The sequence below is a fragment of the Mustela nigripes genome, chromosome 18 (genome assembly GCF_022355385.1).
Source record: "Mustela nigripes isolate SB6536 chromosome 18, MUSNIG.SB6536, whole genome shotgun sequence".
NCBI classification, from domain to species: Eukaryota; Metazoa; Chordata; class Mammalia; order Carnivora; family Mustelidae; genus Mustela; species Mustela nigripes.
This window is the reverse complement of record NC_081574.1, coordinates 13,421,154-13,442,184: the sequence shown is the minus strand read 5'-3', so window position 1 is coordinate 13,442,184 and position 21,031 is coordinate 13,421,154. Positions and strand designations below refer to the sequence as shown.

At 43.7% G+C, this 21,031-nt stretch overlaps 1 protein-coding gene across 1 annotated transcript in view; it reads right to left on the bottom strand.

Annotated features, from left to right (window-relative positions):
* Positions 1-21,031, bottom strand: part of WWC2 (WW and C2 domain containing 2) — a 203,847-nt gene that overhangs the window by 93,372 nt on the left and 89,444 nt on the right. The window contains exons 2-4 of the mRNA XM_059384357.1: positions 14,858-14,967; positions 4,107-4,310; positions 3,233-3,309 (exon numbers count right to left, since the gene is read on the bottom strand). Of these exons, the coding sequence (XP_059240340.1) occupies positions 3,233-3,309; positions 4,107-4,310; positions 14,858-14,967 (391 nt within the window). The remainder of the gene's footprint in view (positions 1-3,232; positions 3,310-4,106; positions 4,311-14,857; positions 14,968-21,031) is intronic.

Here is a 21,031-nt window from a genome sequence, read left to right as displayed (position 1 = left end):
AGAAATAATAAAGTTTACAGTAAAAAGCTTTTACATTCTTCTTCCTAAGAAACATTTTCTCGTGAAATTAAATACCACCACTAAAAGTTATGAGTATATTAATAAAAAGCATTGGCTTATTTATTTCACCATTTCAAAAATGAGAAATAAGCTGTCGGAAGTACTATTATCCAGTTTGACCAAGGAAAAGAAAACCTAATTATCACCCATACTTATGACCACACTATAAAACAGATGCTTTAGACAGATGTTCCTAAATACCTAGTTCCTCAATACTTGACCAACTAGCTCCAATTCAGTAAAACAAATGAAGGACATCTATGAATACTGTGACATCAAAATAATGAAGATGAAGTTAGTGTTTGTGCCTGAAAAATTGTTAGTGACCAAAATGCAGGTAAGTACTCAAGACACCAAAGCAATGAAGAATTATTAGTTCAATCGTGAGTTATTATTTCTGTGGCATTAATTTGTGAAATGGACTGGCCAACACAGGGATTTTGACAGGGTGGGGAAGCCAAGAATAACTTATATTAATAATAAAAAAAAGTTATTAATAATAACTTTATTATTTTAAAGGTCAGCTTAGCTAAATCTATGAGACTCTGACAAGTTACCCATCCACTTCTGAATGGCTGGGGTGTCCTGAAAGTGTTACCTGGCCAAAATGTGCACAAACAGCAGAGTGAAGGCACCATCTGCTCCAGTGTTCAAACCACGACAACAGCAACATAGACCATGAGGGCCACTTTGCTATGGGAGCATTTTTAAAAAGGCATTTACCCTGACAGGAAGTGTTAAATAAGTACCTATTCACTAATGAAAGAGACAAAGAGAGTGTCACTTCTGATCTTCCATTACAGCTAGCTAGGACTCTCTTAGAGCCTCCTCTGGAGGGAAGGACTTTCTTGTTTCTGGTGGAAAGACACAGAACGCTTCTACTAATGTTTTCATAAATTAAACCAAGAAATCCAAAGAGAGGCTTAGCTTCCAAAACTACACACTTTTCTCATGCTCTTCCTCTGAGAGCAAACAGAGAAGTTGTGCAAAAGAAAAGAAAACAAAACATCTATAGGAAGACGCTGGAGAACTACTACAGCAGCAAGAACTTGTGTCAAAAACCCAAAAGGTAAGGAAAGCCCGTAGTCAGGATCCAAACTTGGTGTTCTTTTTCCTTGGAGGCATTCAAGTGTACAACAGAGAAGCTGACAAGTTGGGAGAACACAGTGACTGAATCCACAGGTACAGAGAGCTAGCTACTGGCGGTCCCACAAAGCTGAGAGATTCAGGGGAGATATTTGGAATTTGGCTTCCATGGAGCAGGAAGCTCTCAAAAAGTATCCCCAAAGTTCCGGTGGGATTTTGAACACCTCTGCCCTAAAAGAAAAGGTAAACTGGAAAGAAACCTACTCTTTGAAAAGGAATGAAGCCCAGATTTCAGCTTGAACCATGACTGAATCACAGTTACCTGCCCCTGGCCTAACTGCCCTTAAGCAGCAACACTAAATTCTCCCAGAAGGATGATAAGATTATCCCAAACCTCAAATTACCCTTACACTTCTTCATACAGAACATAGGGCTCTTAATAAAAAGTGAGCAGCTCTAAGAGGCTTGACCAAAGGTCATGAAAGAAAAAAAACAGACCAAATTGAAGAAACCAACAGATAGGAGATCAGGACACTGCATTGATAAAGACATGAATTTACAGAATTTACAGCTAACTGTGATTATTTTATTCAAAAAATTACAAATCCATGCACAGAATTTGGGCAAGGAAGCAGAGATAAAAAATAATCCAACAGAAGTTTTAGAACTGAGAAATACACAGTGGGAAATTCTGCTGAAATCCTGGAAAAAAAAAAGAGATAAGAAAATCCCCAACTGTTTAAAAATTAAAACCTTTATATGAGAAATCATAAAGAGCTAGAAAATATTTTGAACTGATAATAAAAATACAAAATTCAAAACCTGTGGGATGAAGACAAAAGCTATCTGTAGAAAGTCACATAGGCTTTAAGGGTAGATATTAGGAAGTCAGAGACCCAAAGCCCTCTCTCAGCCTCTGCTAACGGTGAAGCATGTCTATTTCCCAACACGGCAATCCCACTGCTGGTTTCATAACAAAGGAAAATGTGTGCCTATGTGCACCGAAGATATATACCACAGAAATGTATATTAAGGCATTTTTTAAAAAATTTTATTCATTTGACAGAGAGAGAGAGATCGCAAGTAGGCAGAGAGAGGAGGGGAAGCAGGCTCCCCGCTGAGCAGAGAGCCCGATGTGGGAGTCGATCCCAGAACCCTGAGATCATGACCTGAGCTGAAGGCAGAGGCCTAACCTACTGAGCCACCTAGGCGCCCCAAGACACATGTTTTAGTGACCAGAAAGTGAAATAAACCCTAATTTACATCAATAGTCAAGAGATAAAGAATTTACGGTACGTACACCAAAGTGGGACACTTGCCATAATGAAGGCAAATGTGGATGAATCTCGACATGTGCAAAAGAGGCCAGGAAAGAACACATAGGGCAGCATTCCGGTTTTAGAAAATTCAAAAGAGGCAAGCAAAAAATTCGCCTACAGTGTTGCCCGAGGCCAGTGTTACCTTTAAGGAGAAGGGCAGTGATGATGCAGGCATGGGAAAAACGTAGTTCATGATTGGGTACTGGCTGCACGAATGTATTTTCTTGATGACAGTCTGTAAGACTCCAAAAATCAAGGATAAAGCAGCTCTGGCCTTAGCAGCAGTGCCGTCAAAAAGATTTAGGGTAAAGATCAGGAATCAATCCATGAGGAAGTGTGACAAACCGGTAAAGTTTCACCCTCGAGAAGGAATGACGTGGGAACACGATTTGTGGGCACCTGTAATTACTGGGCTGTCCTGGGGAAAGCAACTACACTGAGCGCCGGCACATTTTAGCATGATGAGGGAAGTTCCTGAGACTTAAACGTTGACTTAATACACTCAGTATATGCTAAGTATATTGTAAATGTCATATTAATATTATGTTAAATAAGTATATTTAACATACGAGGTATATATAATACGCTTAACCTACTGTAGATAACTGAGCTGCCGAGTCACGGGACACATGCCTCTATAACGAGATTCTCCATCACTGAACATGTGGTCACCAAGATAGGACCGCCCCCCTGAAGTCCCTCCCACCACCTTCAGACTCTATGCATATGTTAAACAGAGAACCATGATTAAAAAATATATACCTTACCCTTAAGCGTGTAGTGGAGATCTCCGCTTTTAAAATATCGGGATCATATTTAGTACTGGATGAAGAGCCTGAGAATACTTTTTGGAGAGAAAAAAGAAAAGAAAAAAAAATTAACTTTTCCGAGTTGCAGAACTTGTTCTCGGCTTGGAATTTACAAACTCTAAAAACGAGATTTACATGCTTCTGTGGATACTTACTTTAGAATTCCTTTATTGTCATTCATCAGACACCTAGATATAAAAAGTAATCTTCAAACCTTTCTCATTTTTTTATAAAAACTCAAAAAAGAGGAATGTCATAAAGACCACGGAGCGTACTGCTCTCCAGAGCTCATGTCTCCATCTAAACTCTTAGAGGACCCTACGGTACATGCAGCTTGTCAGAGCTATGCGTTCCCCAGAAACTTCTAGAACTTCTGAGCCCATCCATACTGCTTCTTTAGATACACCAGCTCCAGATGATCAGTTTCTGAGATGTGAGAGAGTGACCAACAGAACCTTCATCCCGGCCAACAGTTCCAGCGCCTCCCGCTAAAATACCGTGCACGGATAGCAAAGGAGGCCAAATTATCTGCCTGGATCCCAACAGGTGAAAACGAACTCATACATAAGTAAAAGACAATCACACGGAGGAAAGAGCAAAAACTAGAAGGGATTCATTATCTGCAAATGCGGGGGAAGGGTGGGGACTTCAGTCTGGAATGGAGTCGAGGGGTTCAGCCGCGTAGTCTGCAGGGTGCCCTCACCCCCCCTTCATGGCTTCTGCCCGCGAAGGAGCAGGACTCAAGATGAAATTCCACCGAAACCCAACTGGCCTTCCCTTAGCTACACTTCAGTCCCCATTTCCAGAGTCTGAGCAGTCACACTGTACTTACAGCTGGTGTGAGAACTTGACTTTTCCTTGTAGGCGTCGTTTAATCGTACATATTCATCGAGGGCCAAGGCAAGTCTCTGTTCTTTCACGTGGTACAGCTCCTTCTGGGTCCTGAGAGTGTCCTGAGCCACCGAGAGATAGTCCTTGAGCATCTTCTCCTGCTCCCCCCTCCACTGTTTTCGTGGATCTTCAATCTGTGTGGTTTCTGAAAATACATTAGGTGGTTATATTTTAGAATTTAATGATTTTTTTTTTTTTTGGATCATTGAAGCTTTATTAAAAAAAAAAAAAAAGTTGCTAGCTTTAATTCTTATCTCCTCCAAGCAGTTCCTTAGTATTTATGAAGTGACCTCGCCAGAAATCGGATAGAGTTCTTGCTTGATTTTACCCAGTGGCTCACCACACCATTCACCCCACTTCAGATCCTTGTTAACAATTTATCCTCACTGTGAAGCCATCGTACACAACGTTGCCAAAGGAAGCTTCCTTCACCGGGGTCCCGCCATTCCTCTCAAGAATTTCCTGGCTCCCCAATACCTACAGAATAAAAGCCAAATGATTGATGCCGGCATTCAAGGTCCTGTGTGATCTGAACCCAATCTACTTCCCATGGCACATGTTTCCCTTTACTTAATACAGGACACTCTTGCCATGTTGCCCTTGACATCGGAGCCCCTCAACATCTCTACTGGCCGGCCCCAAATCCCCAACTCTGTTACACGTCCACCACAATCAGTGTAGAAATCATGAGAAAACACGTTGAAATGTTTATGGCAATTCAATACAGTTATTGCATATTGTTGACTCTACTAGTATTCGGGTTTGCATTTTATCCTTTTTTCCCATTTTCCGAATAATTCATTTTTATTGTATTTTACAAAAGTATCGGTCAGTCCGTAGTGGATTTGAAAACTAAAAACAAACCAAAACCAAAAACAAAACCAAAGCCAAAAAACCCAAAACAAACAGAAAAAAAAAAAAAAGAACCAAACCCTGGTCTTGCTTGGAGAATACGCTACGGCACCGTTCTTGGTTGTGTCTGTTGGATACTAGAATCACCCAGGGAGCTCTTAAAGGGGAAAAAAAAATTCCCAGCCTGGTGAGAGTTTCTGTGGAAGAACCCATGCAACGGTAGGTTTAAAAGTTGCATAGAAATTGCAATGAGTGCAAAGAGCCCTCTTCTGCAGTGGGTCACGAGCTGCCTTCTCCGTGAAATTATTCAGAGTAGCAGCCCTGAGCTTGCTCGGACTTGCCCACCTTGCCTGGCCCATTCCTCCAACAAAGGCTCTGGCCTGTGCTCTCGCTTTCACTCCTGCCTCCAGACAGACCCTGGAGCTTCCCACTGTGGCCCCAAGAGGTGGCCCACCCCTTCCCTTGGGAACTGTGAGCGGTACAAGTTGTTTTGATGGCGCTGACCACTTCGCTTCGCGCTGCCGTTTGGTCACCTCTATGAACTAAATCACTTACTATCCAAAAGGTTGGGTCATACGGGTTGGTCCCTGTATGAATATGAGAACCTACTCCTGACGAAGTAGGATAGGGAAATTAATTTATCAATTTGCTGGAATGTCCAGGAACATATCTTGTGTTTAAAATGTTTCTGCGTGGGAGTCTCAGTCTTAATGTACCCCAAGCTCCGTTGTTTCTGGTTGGCCCCAAAGGCTGCAGTAAGTCAACACCCAGACAATGATCTAAGGTGATCTGATGTGGACACGAGAATCTCTAGGGCCTGGGCTGGTTCTGGAAATGTCTAACTACCCTGGTCTCTAAGGATAAGGGATAACACTAAACTGAATGTGTTCGGCTGGGAAGCCAGGGTCCCTTAGGGCTTAGAACGGTTCTGAGTGATTAACCAAATGGCCTGGGTTGGTCAGACACTCTGCAACCACCGTGTTGGGCCTGGGACCTTCACTCCACAGCCACTGGGAACAAAAGCTGAGCTGCTTCTAACATAGTATTTTGAACACTCATATTTAAAGATGTAAGTATTTCAGCACACAGAAGAGGCCTATCTCATGTCATCAGGAGAAAAAAAAAGTCTTGGCATCAATGTCTAGAGATGCAGGAGGGAACAATCCTGATAAGACGTTCCGTCCAGCCCTGATGGACATCATCACGGTGGGGCAGCTTTGCTTTCTGGAAAATAAGGGGAAAGGGCAGATACCGGCCAATAAGAGCCTAAACTTCTCAGTTTAAGAAATTTGTTACAATTCAGGTCTCTGGCGACCCAAATGTGTAATATTTATATTGCTTCCAACATCTAACTGCAAGTCGACTCAAAGTACAGAATTCATCCTCTACCAAATGGAAATTTATGGTCTTACAAAAGTTTTCCTAACTGTGGCTGACCAGTAATAATCCTCCCTGCTCGTGCTCTTGCCCCTTCAGTATGGACTAGCCCTTGTGATCTGCTTCCAATGAATACAAGGGAGAGGACGTGATGGGTAGGACCTGGGACCAGAGCACCAAGGGCTGCGACTGCCAACTGGTGCGTCCCTCCCACCTGGTGCTTCGTGGCTTTCCTGCTGAAGCCAAGCACGATGCTGTAAGCTGACCTAGGGAGAGGCCCATATTCAAGGAACGAGGGGGGCCACTGGCCCTCAGCCAACAGCGAACCGAGTCCTGCCAACAACCACGTGAGCGTGCATGAAAGCGGATCCTTCTCCAGTTGGGCCTGCCTACCACCTTGAGGACCATCAGCCTGTGAGACCGTGAGCTAGAAGATTCCGCTGAGCCTTGCTTGGATTTATGATACACAGGAACCGTGAGATAATAAATGTATTTGGAGCCACTAAGTTTCGAGATCGTGTGTTATAGTGAGAGATGTTAAGTAATAAGCCGGACAGCTCAAGGGAAAACACGAATTCCAACTGCGTATGACAACTGTGGCTAGTTACGTTATAATGGTAAAGTATGCACTCCTGGTTCTCTCAACACCTTCAGGTTTCATCCAAATGTCTTTTCCCTACATATTGGGGAACGGGCATACTTTCCACAAGACACCTGTTCAGCACTTAAATTGCCACGAAACACTGAAAGTAACACGGACTGACACTGAAATGAATAAATAATAATAATGATAATAATGATAAATGATCCGCATTGGGGCGCCTGGGTGGCTCAGTCAGTTAAGTGCCTGCATTCAGCTCAGATCATGATCTTGGGGTCCTGCGATCAAGCCCTGTGTCAGTCTCCCAGCTCAGCAGGGGGTCTGCTTCTCCCTCTGTCTCTGCTCCTTGCTCATGCTCTCTCTCTCAAAGAAATAAATTTTTTTTTAAATCTTAAAAAAAAAACCCAAATGATCAGCATTTACTTGGCTAGATCAGCAGAAACACTCTTGTTAGGCTGGGTTAGACACTGTATGTTACAAGAGTTTTATGGGAACGTCTACATTTCTCAAATGCTGTACAATGCAAACGTGAGCTACAAAAGAGGGTTCCCAGATGCACCTCAGAAGAAGGCTTCAGAAAGCAGGATTGTGCTTCACCTCCACTGGCTACATGTGTTGAATGGATTTGTAAAGAATATTTATTAAGTGCAAATGCTTAAAAAAAAATTATGAAAATGTGGTATTTTTGAATTAAGACCTGGTAACCTTGGGAAATCAACATATCAGGACACAGTAATTTGCATGATGTCTGCGGAAATGTCCCGTACCTCAAGGGAATTCACACTCCATTGGTTTCAGGTGTGGAATTTTATACACAGAGAACAGGTTGTGAGTTACAAGAGCTTATCGTGGAAGAGGACATTATTCTTAAAAGGAGTGTGATCCCTGTCTGTCAGGCCTATTTCTGTTCTTGCTGCTGTCCTCAGGAAGAATGGGTGACACAAACTGGAGTAACTGTCCTTTTCTTCCTTCTTAGAAATTACCGCTGAGCTTATTATCCCTTGTGACTTCTACAGACAAGTACCAACCATCTACTACGTGCAATACAGGAGAAACGAGATGTGCGGATGTGGGGCCCTCCTTTCAAGGAACCTACAAAATAGAGAGGAAAATGTGACCCACGAGTTAAAAAAAAAAAAAAACAAAAAAAACAGGAGTTTGTCCAGTAAAAAGTGATAAAAAGAGGAGGAAAGCTAAGAGCCAGGGCAGTTTAGACACTGGGTTTTCTCTGGCTAAAAAAGGAAGGTTCCACGGAAAGGCAGTGAAGGCAGACAAAGCCCCCTCAGGACCCAGTGCTTTACTTTTCCAGACACCACCCCCCTGACTCCCACAAATACACACAGCAGCCTTCAGTGGCACCAAATTTCTTTCAACAACCCCTGCGTTCTGTGGCCTCTCTAGACCTCTGGCTTGAACACATGATCTCTCTTCTTCCAGGAAGGTAGGCCTTTTCCCAACCCCCAAGCCCAACCCAAGCCCCTTCTTCTCCAGGCCTAGTTAACTCGGTCATTAGCTCAAAGCACTGTCTCTAGCAGCTGTGGCTACACCCTTCAGAACGGAAAGGACACTTGTACTTGTTCTCGCTTGTTCTGCCGGCCCAGCAGCGGTTCTTCCCAAACTCTGCTCTGTTGTCTCATTTCTTTCCACTACTCCAATAGGGATGGGCCTGCGGTTTCTTGAACACCAGGTTAATAAACATGAAATTCATTTTGCGAGCGATAGTGTGCCACAAAGGTTCTAGGCAAGGCCAGGAAAGGATCTTAGGTGTATTTGAGGAACATTATCTGACAGAAATGTGAGGTTCTACTATCTCTACATAACTCTACTAACTCTACGGAAGAGTTAATATGATTGTGCAGAAAGTTTTTTGATAAAAGATTAAATGTTAAGTGAAAAAAGTTTATAAAATCATATATATACCATAATCCCACTTGAGATATAAAAATGTATTTAAAACTCTGAGTGTGTGTGTGTCTGTATGTATCAATATGAAAAAGTCTGGAAGAGGTTTAGAATACTTTGTTCCCTTTGGGCTGTGTGAATACAGGTATTTTTCCTTCCTTTTATTGATCTATATTTCCTACTTTTTTCCTATGCACATGCATTACTTTTATAGTGGGTTTTTTTTTTTTTTTTTTAAGGGAAAGAAACAAAAGACACGAGGTAATGAGGGTCTGAATTAGGAAAATGATAGCGGACAAGTGCCTAAAGAAGCAAATCTGATATTACGGTATAGGTAAAACAATCTGTAAGAACTGACAAAATGATTCTACATTTTTCGATGTAGGAGTCATGAGGACCATAACGTATCAAAAAATAATAAAGTCAAAGGGAAAACAGAAGAACCCCATTTTGTGATGGCAAAGTGGAACAGTGCTGTAGATGGAGGACAGCGTGCGGGGGCATGAGGGTGAGGTCCTGTCTTTGAGAATGACAAGATGTGCGGACTATAGATACAGCCAATGAGGGGAGAGAGAAGGAGCAGTCTACAGGAAGGAAGAAGGTTCCAGGCACAGGAAGAAAGGCACTGTTATCTTCGTCCCCTTCCATCTAGGTGGAAGAAAGGGACACTGGGACTGGGACTAGACCTCTGAAGTGACAACTATATGAAACATGTAGATCATTACACAGATTCATGATACAACTGTCAGTTACACTCACTAGTGAGTGTCAGTTACACTCACTAAAAATCAGTATCATTACCGCCGTCATAGGTTTTACTCAGATATTTTAAGTGTCTAAAAATTTTCTTTATATTTCCATAGTTTATCCTAGTAGGTAAATATAAAGGATGAAATATGACAGAGATGAAATAGGAGGGCCCCAAATTTATGTCCCTTCTTCTAAAGGAAACGGCTCCATGTGAAATATTACACACACTTGAGAAATTTTCATCAAAATTAAACACGACGTGAGGTGATTCAAAACTAATACAAAGGAGTTCGGTGTGGGTAATATGGAGTAAGCGTGCACCATCCAATCTCCCCCACTGCTTACAGATAAAAACCAAGGACAGCAAAGCGAAACAGAACCACCACCGCCACCAAGGACAGCGCACATAAGACAAGCAAAGGAAGCCGCTGCACAGTTAAGGTAGAGCAAGGACGACTGTGGAAGGAAGTTGGCGACTCACAGAACAACCGTAGGGCAGTAAGTCCTAGCTCGTTGTTGTGTCACACCTCCCTTACCTGTTTCCCACACCCATGGGTAATGCAAATGGGTGCGATGAAAAAACTCCCGGACAAAAACCCACTCTCTCTTGTCAGAGGACTGAGGGGACACCTGCGACCATCCCGGAGAAGCCCGGGAATGAGCTGCAGCCCCATGGCGGGCAACAACGGTGGGCGGTTGGTGGAGCGGCGGCAGCCCACACCACAGCCTCCTGAGCTCTCGGCTCCGCCTGAGACACAGGCGGTCCTGAGGAGCATTCGGTGGTGTGCGGCGAGGCTAAAGCCGCATCGTACTTGCTAGAATCCCAGGAAGAGGCTCCAGGGGAGCCAGAGATCAGGGGGCAAGACGACAAAGGAGAGAGCTGAGGAAGTCTCTAAGGTGGTTGACCCTTTTTAAATTGGGTTGTTTGTCTTCTTAATGTTGATTTTCAGGAGCTCTTTATATGATCTGGATACGGGTTCTTTGTCAAGATAAAAGTACTATGAATATTCATCCACGATACTGTATCAGCAGGCTGGTCCTTTAAAAATAAACCGAGTGAAAGATTCCATCCACAGCATTGAATGTACTCAGTTTATACAAAGTTCTAGAACAGGCAAAACGACGCCACTGTGACAGCAGTGAGAACCGTAGCAGTGGGGAAGGTGGGACGAGAGGGGACAGGAGAGAACTTACTGGGGGACCAGATGATTCTGCCTCTTGACTGGAGGGGCAGTTACAGAAGATTTTTACATTTGCCACAATTCACTGAAATGCATACTTAAAAGCTATGCACTTTCTTGTATGTAAATGAGACCTCCATTACCAAAAGAAAGAAGGAAAAATTAAGGTAGAACTCTACAGCTACCTAAAAAGTCATTAATTTCTGCTTATGGTGATAAGATCAAAACTTTATAAACAATACTTCATAATTAACTTTTAGTTACAATATCCCCCCCCCATTATCTACACCCCCAGTAAATAATTCTATCATAAAACACTTAAGGTGGAAAATACTCATTGTCAAGGTCAAATCTTTTACTTTAGGTATTTAATAGTGTTATACAGAAATGGTATTAAACAGCCAAACAGGCTTGCCTTCTTTCTTTCTTTCTTTTTTTTTTTTTGGTAAATAAAGATAAAATAATGCTGAAACTATACAATGTCAAGACAACATATGTGGAGACCAGCTGTTATGAGAAGATAATACCATTTGTTCCCCAAAACTACTTCACAGGAATGTCTTTAAGATTAATGAGATAATGGACCAGATCCTTCTTAGTGGGAAAACTACTTGCTGTGGGGAATTTGGGCACTTTAGGGCACAGTAAATCCATCGGGCCACTGGGATACCATTATTGCAGTAAAGCAAAATGGGAGACTTAAAAACCTGTATTCTAAATAATTAAGTTTTTAAATATTCAGAAGGGTATGCTCTGAAGCATAATTTATACTTGAACTTTACTTTCTTCAAAAACAAACAAAGCTTTCAATGTGTGAGTTAAACAATAAAGTTCTTCCGTCCTTCTAACATTTAAGAGTTTATCATAATACGAGGTAGCCAAGGTTAAAGAAATGAAGATACAGTCACTGTCCACAAGAAGCTCACCATTTAGGGGGGGAAACATACAAATAAATGATTTAAATGCAATGTGACAAATGCTTTTTAAAGATCCCTAAGTGCCTAGTACTACAGAAATACCTGGACAGGGCACCTTATTCGAATTTGGGGTGGGGACCCCGGTGGAGGACTGGACACCCGAGGTGGCCTGTGGGAAGCCAAGAGGCCTGGGCAGAGAGTGTTTGGAACTGGAACCAACTGTCACAAAGGGAGGCAGAAAGCCAAGGAACCACACGGCACAGGGACAATGTCTCCGAGTACCTGGCACGCTAGTGGGGGCCTGTGAGGGTAGGCTGGAAAGAGCCTCTTCGTTAGAATCAGCCGCATGCACCTGGAACCCTAACCAAGACTGAAGAGACACATGTGGCAGCCATCGGCTTCAGGGAGTGGCTGAGGTCACAACCCACGGGAACCATGGGCTGCAGAAATCTCAACACCAGGGACAGACAAAAGGAAAGAAGGCAAGAGCCATCAGGTATGTTTAAAAAAAAAAAAAATTCCAACAGAAGGTATCATGAAATCCAAAGGAGTAAAGAACAAAAGGAAATAAACCCTGGTAGCAAGGTCCTCTTGTCAGATAAAGGAAGAGGAGACCCGGTGACCCCAGTGGGGTCTCAGGTGAGCTCTGTGGCAAGACAGAAAACAGGGTCCATAGCGCAGTTCATGCAAGCTTTCCGGGCGAGGGGGAAGGAGGGGGCCACAGCTGGTGGGGGTTTGGGACGAATGACTTTTTTGAGTTCAATGGGTGAGGCAGGGAAGAGAGAGCTGTTACTATGTCTTTCGGTAGCTCTGGTTTGGTTTCACTGTGAGAGTTGCCAGGGTTTAAAGAGGAAGACAAAAGAACCATTAGATAAAGAAATGGTGGGAGAAGTTTTTAAAACCAGAAAACGATGGGTAAAGAAATGAAAGAGGAGGATGGGACATAAATGTTATTAGAGGGGCGCCTGGGTGGCTCAGTCTGTTAGGCGTCTGCCTTCAGCTCAGGTTAGGATCCCAGGGTCCTGGGATGGAGCCCTGCACTGGGCTCCCTGCTCCGTGGCAAGTTGGTTTCCCCAGATGCTCCCCACTCGTGGGCTCTCTTGCCATCTCTCTCAAATAAATACATAAAAACTTTTTTTTTAAGTCTATTTATTTATTTATTTATTAGACAGAGAGAGAGAGAGAACACGAGCAAGGGGAGTGGGAGAGGGGGAAGCAGGCTCCCTGCTGAGCAGAGAGCCCAAGGCGGGGCTCGATCCCAGGGCCCTGAGATCATGATCTGAGCTGAAAGCAGATGCCTAACAACTGAGCCACCCAGGTGCCCTCATAAAATCTTTTAAAAAAACTTTTTTTAAAAAGTTATTCAGAGGGCTGTCAGGGTTGGGGGTCCAGGAGAAGCCCTCTACCACTGAGATCGAAAGGAAAGTCCGACAGGTGGCTTTAGGAACCCAAGAGTCTGCAGGTAGCCAGATGCAAACAGGGAATTAAAATGGCTTCTCATTTCGGTGCCATGAGAGCTTAGTTCTGTCGAACCAGGACAGGGAGGTTTGCTTCTGCTTCTGCAAATATTATTTAAGGAAAGAAAGCTAAACTTGCATGAAAGTGAGTTTAAACAGTTACGCATTCCAGGATATTCCACTGAATTATTTATCTGCAGTGACATAAGGAGTTACAACTGTTCAAAATGAACGGAATTTTACCAAAAGTTGTCCCTTCCACTAGAACATAAAAATATTTAGATGTCGATCATTGATAAGCAATAAAACCCTCAAATAACAATACAATTAAGAGAGGTTTACTAAAAAATATAAAAATGAAAGCTATAAAACCCACGACGATGAATTCTTCAGGGAATCTGGACAAGCTTTCGGGGAGAGATATCTCTCCACAAAAGTCACATTTCTTCTAATTGCATGCTACAAACCAGTAAAGCTTACAGAAGCTATTACTTCTTGTTATGTTGAACTAATGTGTGCATAAATGCTAGTTCCCGCTCTGCGCACTGCTGTTCTCCTACCACAGATTAGGAGCTATCTGCGTTTGCTGAAAAACTGATTTAATTCCTCCAAGTCCTTGTTCCTCCGACCCCTCCATCCCGTCTACGTGTGAGAAGGGGACGGCTTTACAGCCTCTCCCCATGCTGCCTGCAACAAACAGCCACCATACCAGACACCCCAACTGTCCGCTTGTCTGGCTCCCTGGCTGCCGCTCATTGGTGGGGAACACTTCACTCTCCACTCTCAGTGGTCTCCCCAGCAGCCCCTCCACCGCTGGCAGAGAGTCCTGCGTGCCCCGCTCCCCTGCACTGGGACTGGAGCCTCCCAGCAGATCGCCAGGGGGCTCAAAGCCTCCTCCCCCAACTCAGCATGCCCCCCATGCCTTCAGCCTCTGCAGATGTCAGGCCTGCGTGCCCTGGTTCCGTCGTTTCCGGAACCCTTCCCAGTCATCCTGGGAAGTGAGTATTTGCACAGATAAAAAACAGACTCTGACAGAGAATCAGTGGAAGGATATTTTCTCAAATTTGATAAAAGTACTGTGAGCAGATTTTATACATAAACATATATATAGATAGACATATGTATATATTTATATTTACATGTATATATTTAACATCCTTAGGTTTCTAAGAGACCACTGTTATTGATACGGGCTTTTTGTGCCTCCAGAACACTCACCCTCTACCAGGCAGATGGACACTCAGACAGATTCGTTTCTCTATCTCTGCCCCCATAAGCCCAACATACATGTGGGCCCCAAATTCCAAAACAGGCATTTCAGGCAATATTAGTCACTAAGAAAGTGGGTCTTAAAATAAAGAAGTTCAGGGCACCTGGGTGGCTCAGTGGGTTAAGCCACTGCCTTCGGCTCAGGTCATGATCTCAGGGTCCTGGGATCGAGTCCCACATCGGGCTCTCTACTCGTCAGGGAGTCTGCTTCCCTCTCTCTCTCTCTCTCTCTGCCTGCCTCTCTGTCTACTTGTGATCTCTCTCTATCAAATAAATAAATAAAATCTTTAAAAAAAAAATAAAGAAGTTCACGGTAGAGAGCGTTTATGTTTTTGTCGAATTCGAGATCTGGGGAGGGATCACTTTTATAACAAAGAGAAACTTACTGTTGACGTGATCGATGTAGTAGACGCCAATCTGTGGGTCAAAGCCTGCTTCCCAGCCCCACGGCAGCTCATCCCCAACACAGTCAGCGAACGACAAGGGCTTCGTTAACCTACAACGGACCAGAATAAATGCATGGGTGATTCTTTCCATCGAGCCACATTAGGTCAAAATTCAGCACCGTAACCACAAAGAAGACGAGTCTAGGTGGTATTTCCCTTTTGTTCTTGTGTCTAGAGTCTGTGCTGCTGTGTGTAAAACCTTAATGGAAAAAAACAAGGATCGAATACAAAGATGAATATTCAAAAAAATAACAGTAAGTCCTAATACCCTTTGCAAAGTTCTACGGTCATTTTCAATCAGAGACAAGTCCAAGCCGACAGTAAGAAGGCCTGGCACCCCGCGCTAGCTCTCCAGCTAAATGGCTCTCCCACGGCCAAGAAGAATTCGTCCCTGGATTCAAATCCTGCCCTCATGGGAATCCTCATGTCAGCAACTCTAAGATGAGATCTGTATCGGGCTACGCTTATTCCAGATTTAGACGCTCTTGTACAAATGAACTGAACACTCACTTGACCGTGAGGTCCACTATGACCGGTGGGACAAGTATGTTTTATTTTTGTACGTTTCTTACACATACCAGTTTACTTGACACAATTTTTCATGGAACCAGACACACAGACTACTGATGTATCAAGGTGCTGTGACCTTCTGAAGCTGCCTCAGGCTTTCTCTTTAAGCCTTAAAATGATTGGGGGAGACTACAATTTCCTAAGCAGAGTACGGGTTTCAAACTCAATGTTGAGTTGATGTTTTTTCTCTCTCCCTTTCTTCATTTTTGATTCTGAGATTCTCCGTGGCTCTCAGAGCAGCCACGAGCCGGCTAACAGTACAGGTTAGCGAACGCCCTGCTGCTGGGTGGCCAGCATCAGTGGACACACCTTCCCATTCAGCACACGGGCCCCACTGCCGACAGGGTTCCTACGTACAGAACCATCTGGAATCCCGTTTATCCATGCTAATGAGTATCAACAGTGTCAGGGTTCAACTGAAATACAGCTCGTTTCCAGAATCTCCTCCTTCCTCAGAATGACCAACTATGTCACCTGCCCTTCAGAATTCTGGGACGATGACAGGAAAAGGAGGGAAACCATTTCCTCCCAGGCCTCGCCTTCAACAGCCCCCCCAAGGACATAAAACACGGTGGGTGAAAAGAAAGGAGCGTCTCCTTTTCTTTCAACGCTCCCAGAGCCTGACATCTGCTTCTGCCGATAGCTCCAGGGACACTGGCCTTGGAAACCCAGTTTGGCTGATTTCCATCAGCTCGCGGAGAAGTAGCTCTGACGCCAAGGCACTAGGACACGGCCTCACTGGGAACCTCTGTCTATGCCACTTGGCAGTGGTGATCACACCCCCTTACCCTTTCCTTGCAATTTAACTGTCTCCTAAGATTAATGTGAGATGAAAGAGGAATTAACTTAGAACAGTGTCAAGGACGTGGTAACTAGTCAACAGATGTCAGAGATTATCAATATGAGCACAACCCGTGCTCTTATTCGTTCTCCAGAGGAGGAGGGTCAGGCAGTAGAGCTCAACGTGCGGTCCTCATGACCTGCAGCATCAACATCCAGGCACTGGTTAGAAATAGCAATTCCTGGGCCCTCGCAGGGGCCTACAGAATCTGAAACTCAAGGCCCCAGCAATGCATGATGAATCAAGCTCTCCGGGTCATTACAGAGAATGTGGGAACCAGCGGCTCAGAAGGTAAGAGCCTGCAATCTGCCCGCAGAGACCTGGGTTCCATCCCTTGTCCCCTGCCTACCATTCTCCTCTGTCCAGCCTAGAGCAGGTTGTTATTCACCTTTAAACACCCGTTTCCCGATCTATTTTGGTGGGGCGGGGGTGCCGACTGTGAAGTTTACGTGAGAATAAAACAGGATCACGCTCTGTGAATGGTCGGGCTTCAGTATAGGTCAGGTGAGTGAAATGAGCCTCAGACATGTTAGGCAAAATGCACCCACTAACCCGGCAACTTGTCAGATTTACTTTTACAAACCTGGAGTCAATTTGAACCCAATCCAAGTCCTAAAAAACTCATGCTCTCGGTTGTGCTTAAATCCCATCTTAAATCATAAACTGCCCAGGAAAACTGACAAAGGAATTAAATTCTGTATCAAAAACTCCCCTTACCATAGGAAGTGGCCTTGTCTTTACACACTGTCTAGAAGACTGACCTCTGACCCCGCTGATAAAGCTGATTATTAATTAGACAAAGCACCCGCGCCAGGTTACCTTGCATTGTATTCTGTTCTCTTTCCCTCACTCCTTTATCAGTGCTGTCTAAAATGCACACGTATCCTGAAGAAATGAGTAAGATTTGTAAGTTTAAATGATAAAAGAGTGGTATTACACAAGTGTTATCCTGGGACCAAATCAGCATGCTTCAGCCTGAGTATGACAGGAATACATTTATTACTCTAAGAATGAGAAGTCACAAAAGCTTCAGAACATGGGTTATGATTGCAAATTATGGTAATTTGACTACACTTGGAAATAATCCAGTTTTCCTATTAATTGCTCAACAGATGATAAGCATTTTATTAACTGTCACTGTTCTAAGACTAGAATTACATGTATAAGTATACATGTAATTATGAACTCAGTTAAAAAATTCAAACGTTTCCATTCCTGGAAATTTTCATGCAAAAATTTCTTTGCAGTGTTACTTCAAAAATCATTTAGACGCTTTGTTTTCTGTGCCTGGATAAGTACCTATCTTTTCTCCACACTCCACCAAAAAGTAAAACCATGAAACACATATGTATAAATTTCTAAATGTTAGAATTTAATTCTGGTCCAAATTACAAGATATAAATAGAATAAGTCTCGGATACCAAGCAGAATGAACCACTTAATTCTGCTGCTATCCTGATAACGGGAACATATTACGATGACATACTAAGAACTAACATAAAACAAAAAGAAGTTAACAGATGCATTCCAAAATTAGCAACAGTATGACTTAGAATAAATACAGTAAGCAGAAATTGTTGATTAGTTTCTAATTTCTTCCTCTTGTTTTCCACAAGGAATCTCTGAAACAGTCCATCTTCCTTTGATGTTGAGGAAGTGAATATGGACGGAGTTTGCTTTCTGTTGGTTCCCCTCAAAGGAGCAACATCATGCAAAAAGCCTGAAACTAACGAGAGTCTTTATGCTAAATTCCGGAGATTACTCTTTGCTTTAAAAACCGCCTTCTTTTGCACCGTGACTAATGTGAAGAAAATGCGAATTTACTACAGCGCTTTGCCAATGCTCACACACAAAATTGGAACTTGGCACAGTGTTTCCTCTCTCTGAGGGCACTGCATCGTCCTTCCACACGATGTCATTTAGGGCTTACTGTCAATCGCGGATACCTGTCCTATGACACAAGACACCTGCCACACACAGACAGATTTACTCTTCACAGTTATGTGACAGTGGATGCCGTCTGTGCGCGCACAAACCCCCAAGCACTGAGTTTGTACTAATTGCACTGAAAGAAAAGGCTCTTCAAAGAAAAAGCTATTCTCGGGTTAATAAAACTCTTGCCACAGTTCAAGTCCCCCAAATGTATACTTTAGCATGAAAGTGAAAGGTCTTCCCAGTTATTTATTTTATTGGTTTTTTTATTAACATATAATGTATTATTAGCCCCAGGGGTACAGGTCTGTGAATCGCCAGGTTTACACATTTCACAGCACTGACCATAGTACATACGCTCCCCAATGTCCATAACCCCCCCCCCCTCTCCTGACCCCCACCCCCCCCAACCCTCAGTTTGTTTTGTGAGATTAAGAGTCTCCTATGGTTTGTCTCTTTCCCGATCCCATCTTGTTTCATTTATTCTTTTTCTACCCCCCAACCCCCCCACGTTGCATCTCATTTGCTTTGTGGCACCTGCCGCTGTCATTGTCGGGCCAAGTCAGAGCAGAGTCTACACTGCGAGCTGTCCGGGATTACTACAGGATCTGCCCACACGGACACCGCTGAACTTGCTCTGCAACAGGAAGGAAGGAGGCGTTTCACAATCTAAAGTTTAAAAGGAGGGTAAAACACCAGGAATCCTTCTAGAGGCCTGACAGAATATTAATTTGTAATGATGTTAATTAGGTCCCTCAGCACGTCTATCTGTTTCTATCGCTACAGAGTCAGCAAAGGGACAGAAAGGGGGAAATCCCAAAAAAGGGTGAGTGGTGGCAGCAAGAAGAAAACCGCTCTTAGGAGAAGTACAGACTACTTCAGAGGAGGGATCGAGGTTAACTTCGTATCTTTGGGGAAATTAGCTTAAATTCTTCAAAACGAACCATATTAGACAGGAGGATGGCCAGACTGGGACAGTCCTGAGCCCAGTACACCGGGTCAAGGAGGAGCCTGGGTGCCCTGATTTAAATGGCTCACCCAGTGTGTCGTAGCTGCGGAGCCCGACCATTTCTCCAGGCCAAGTTCATGTCATCTTTGCACCTTCCTGGGCTCTCAGACAGCTCTTTTTCATGGTGGCCAGAGATCTGGTCTTCCTCGAACTTTTACCCATTGGTGCTCTTTTCCTCCCTAGGTGCCAAAGAGAACGAGCGCAATCTTTCTTCTGCATGATGGGTTTTCAAATATTTGAACACAATGGTCTTGTTTCCCAAACCTGTTCTCCTTGAACCCAAATGGCTGGCTGCCCTCACCGTTGCTCACACCCTTTCTCTACTCCAAAGCCTGCCAACCTCCTGTCTGTAATTCCACCAGATTCTCCCTGCTTTGCAATCACATCCCATCAGTTAGTGTCAAGTATGAACATCCTCTTGTATCGTTCATTTTTTCCCCTCAGCCTATAAATCTACTCAATCCCTCCACACTAAAAAAAAAAAAATTAAAAACTTTCCTCAAATCTTCTGCCTTCTCTTTAATGTTCATTCCCAAACCATTTCTTCATTCTAACCCAGAGATCTTAAATCTGGAGGGCTCCAGGGAGACCCCGTCAAAATCTCCCTTATGCCACCTAACCCATCCTAGAGCTACTTCACGAATATACACCTGAGAAGGCAATATTTGCGCCTGACTCACCTTTGAAAGACCACACTGCTAATGCTGTTGATTTGGGGACGCAACCGTATTGTTTGCAAAAATGTCAATGCCTACACTCTTCTAGAAGTCAACTTTTACATGCAGTAATTACACTAAAAATACAAAACGTTCCCTGTTTACCATGTGTAAATGTGTGCCTTACGTCCTCATAAACCTGTGCGAAGTACATACAAGTATTACTGCCATTTGAACAGCCCATGCAGGACAGAAACTTCAACTCTAGTCCGGTAAGCACGGGACTGGGTAACGCGTACCTCTTTCTAGTCACCATCTGTAGTTTCCAGCCACTGGGCTGATGATCCCGTGTGAGGCTGGCACTGTTCTCTAAAGTGTGCGTTTGGCTCCTGATAGGGATTTGACTCACCACTAGTTTCTGGAAGACGCAGCAAGAAAGGGGCCCCTTTCAAAAGTTCTGGAGGGAGAAGGGAGGGGTCAGGATGCTGAGGCAGCATTGCTAGGCAGAGGGGTATGCTGGGGCCGTCTATATGGCCCGAGGGGCTCCTGTGGCTGGCAAAGGCCACGCACCCCACGACACAGGCCTTCACGCTGCCCACCTTCGCAACAGAGGCTCCTAAGGAGTAGGATGTCAAGTACAATCACAGAGAGAGGGAAAGAGACATATCAGGGACACACGACTCCTGTGTGCTTTGACGATTTGACCAACGAGCAAAAATTGCTTTTTAAAAAAACACTTATCTTTTTGATAGGGTTTGTAGACCAAATTGCAATTCCTAAGTAATATTATATACACGCAATTCTGAAACAGGATTATAAAATGATTCGACTTAATTGTTTATATTGTTTGCCTATTTTAAGTAAAAAAAAAAAAAAAAAAAAATGTTGGTATCTGTAAGGCCAAAATTGTGAACTGAATTTCCCACAGGAGCTCTTTAAACGTATCAACTTAGAAATGCTGGGTGTGTGGCTCCCAAACCTACGCGTACATACAACTCATCTAAAAGGCTTATTCAAACAGATCCCCGGGGGGCACCTGGGTGGCTCAGTTGCTTAAGGGGCTGCCTTCAGCTCTGGTCATGATCCCAGGGTCCTGGGACGGAGCC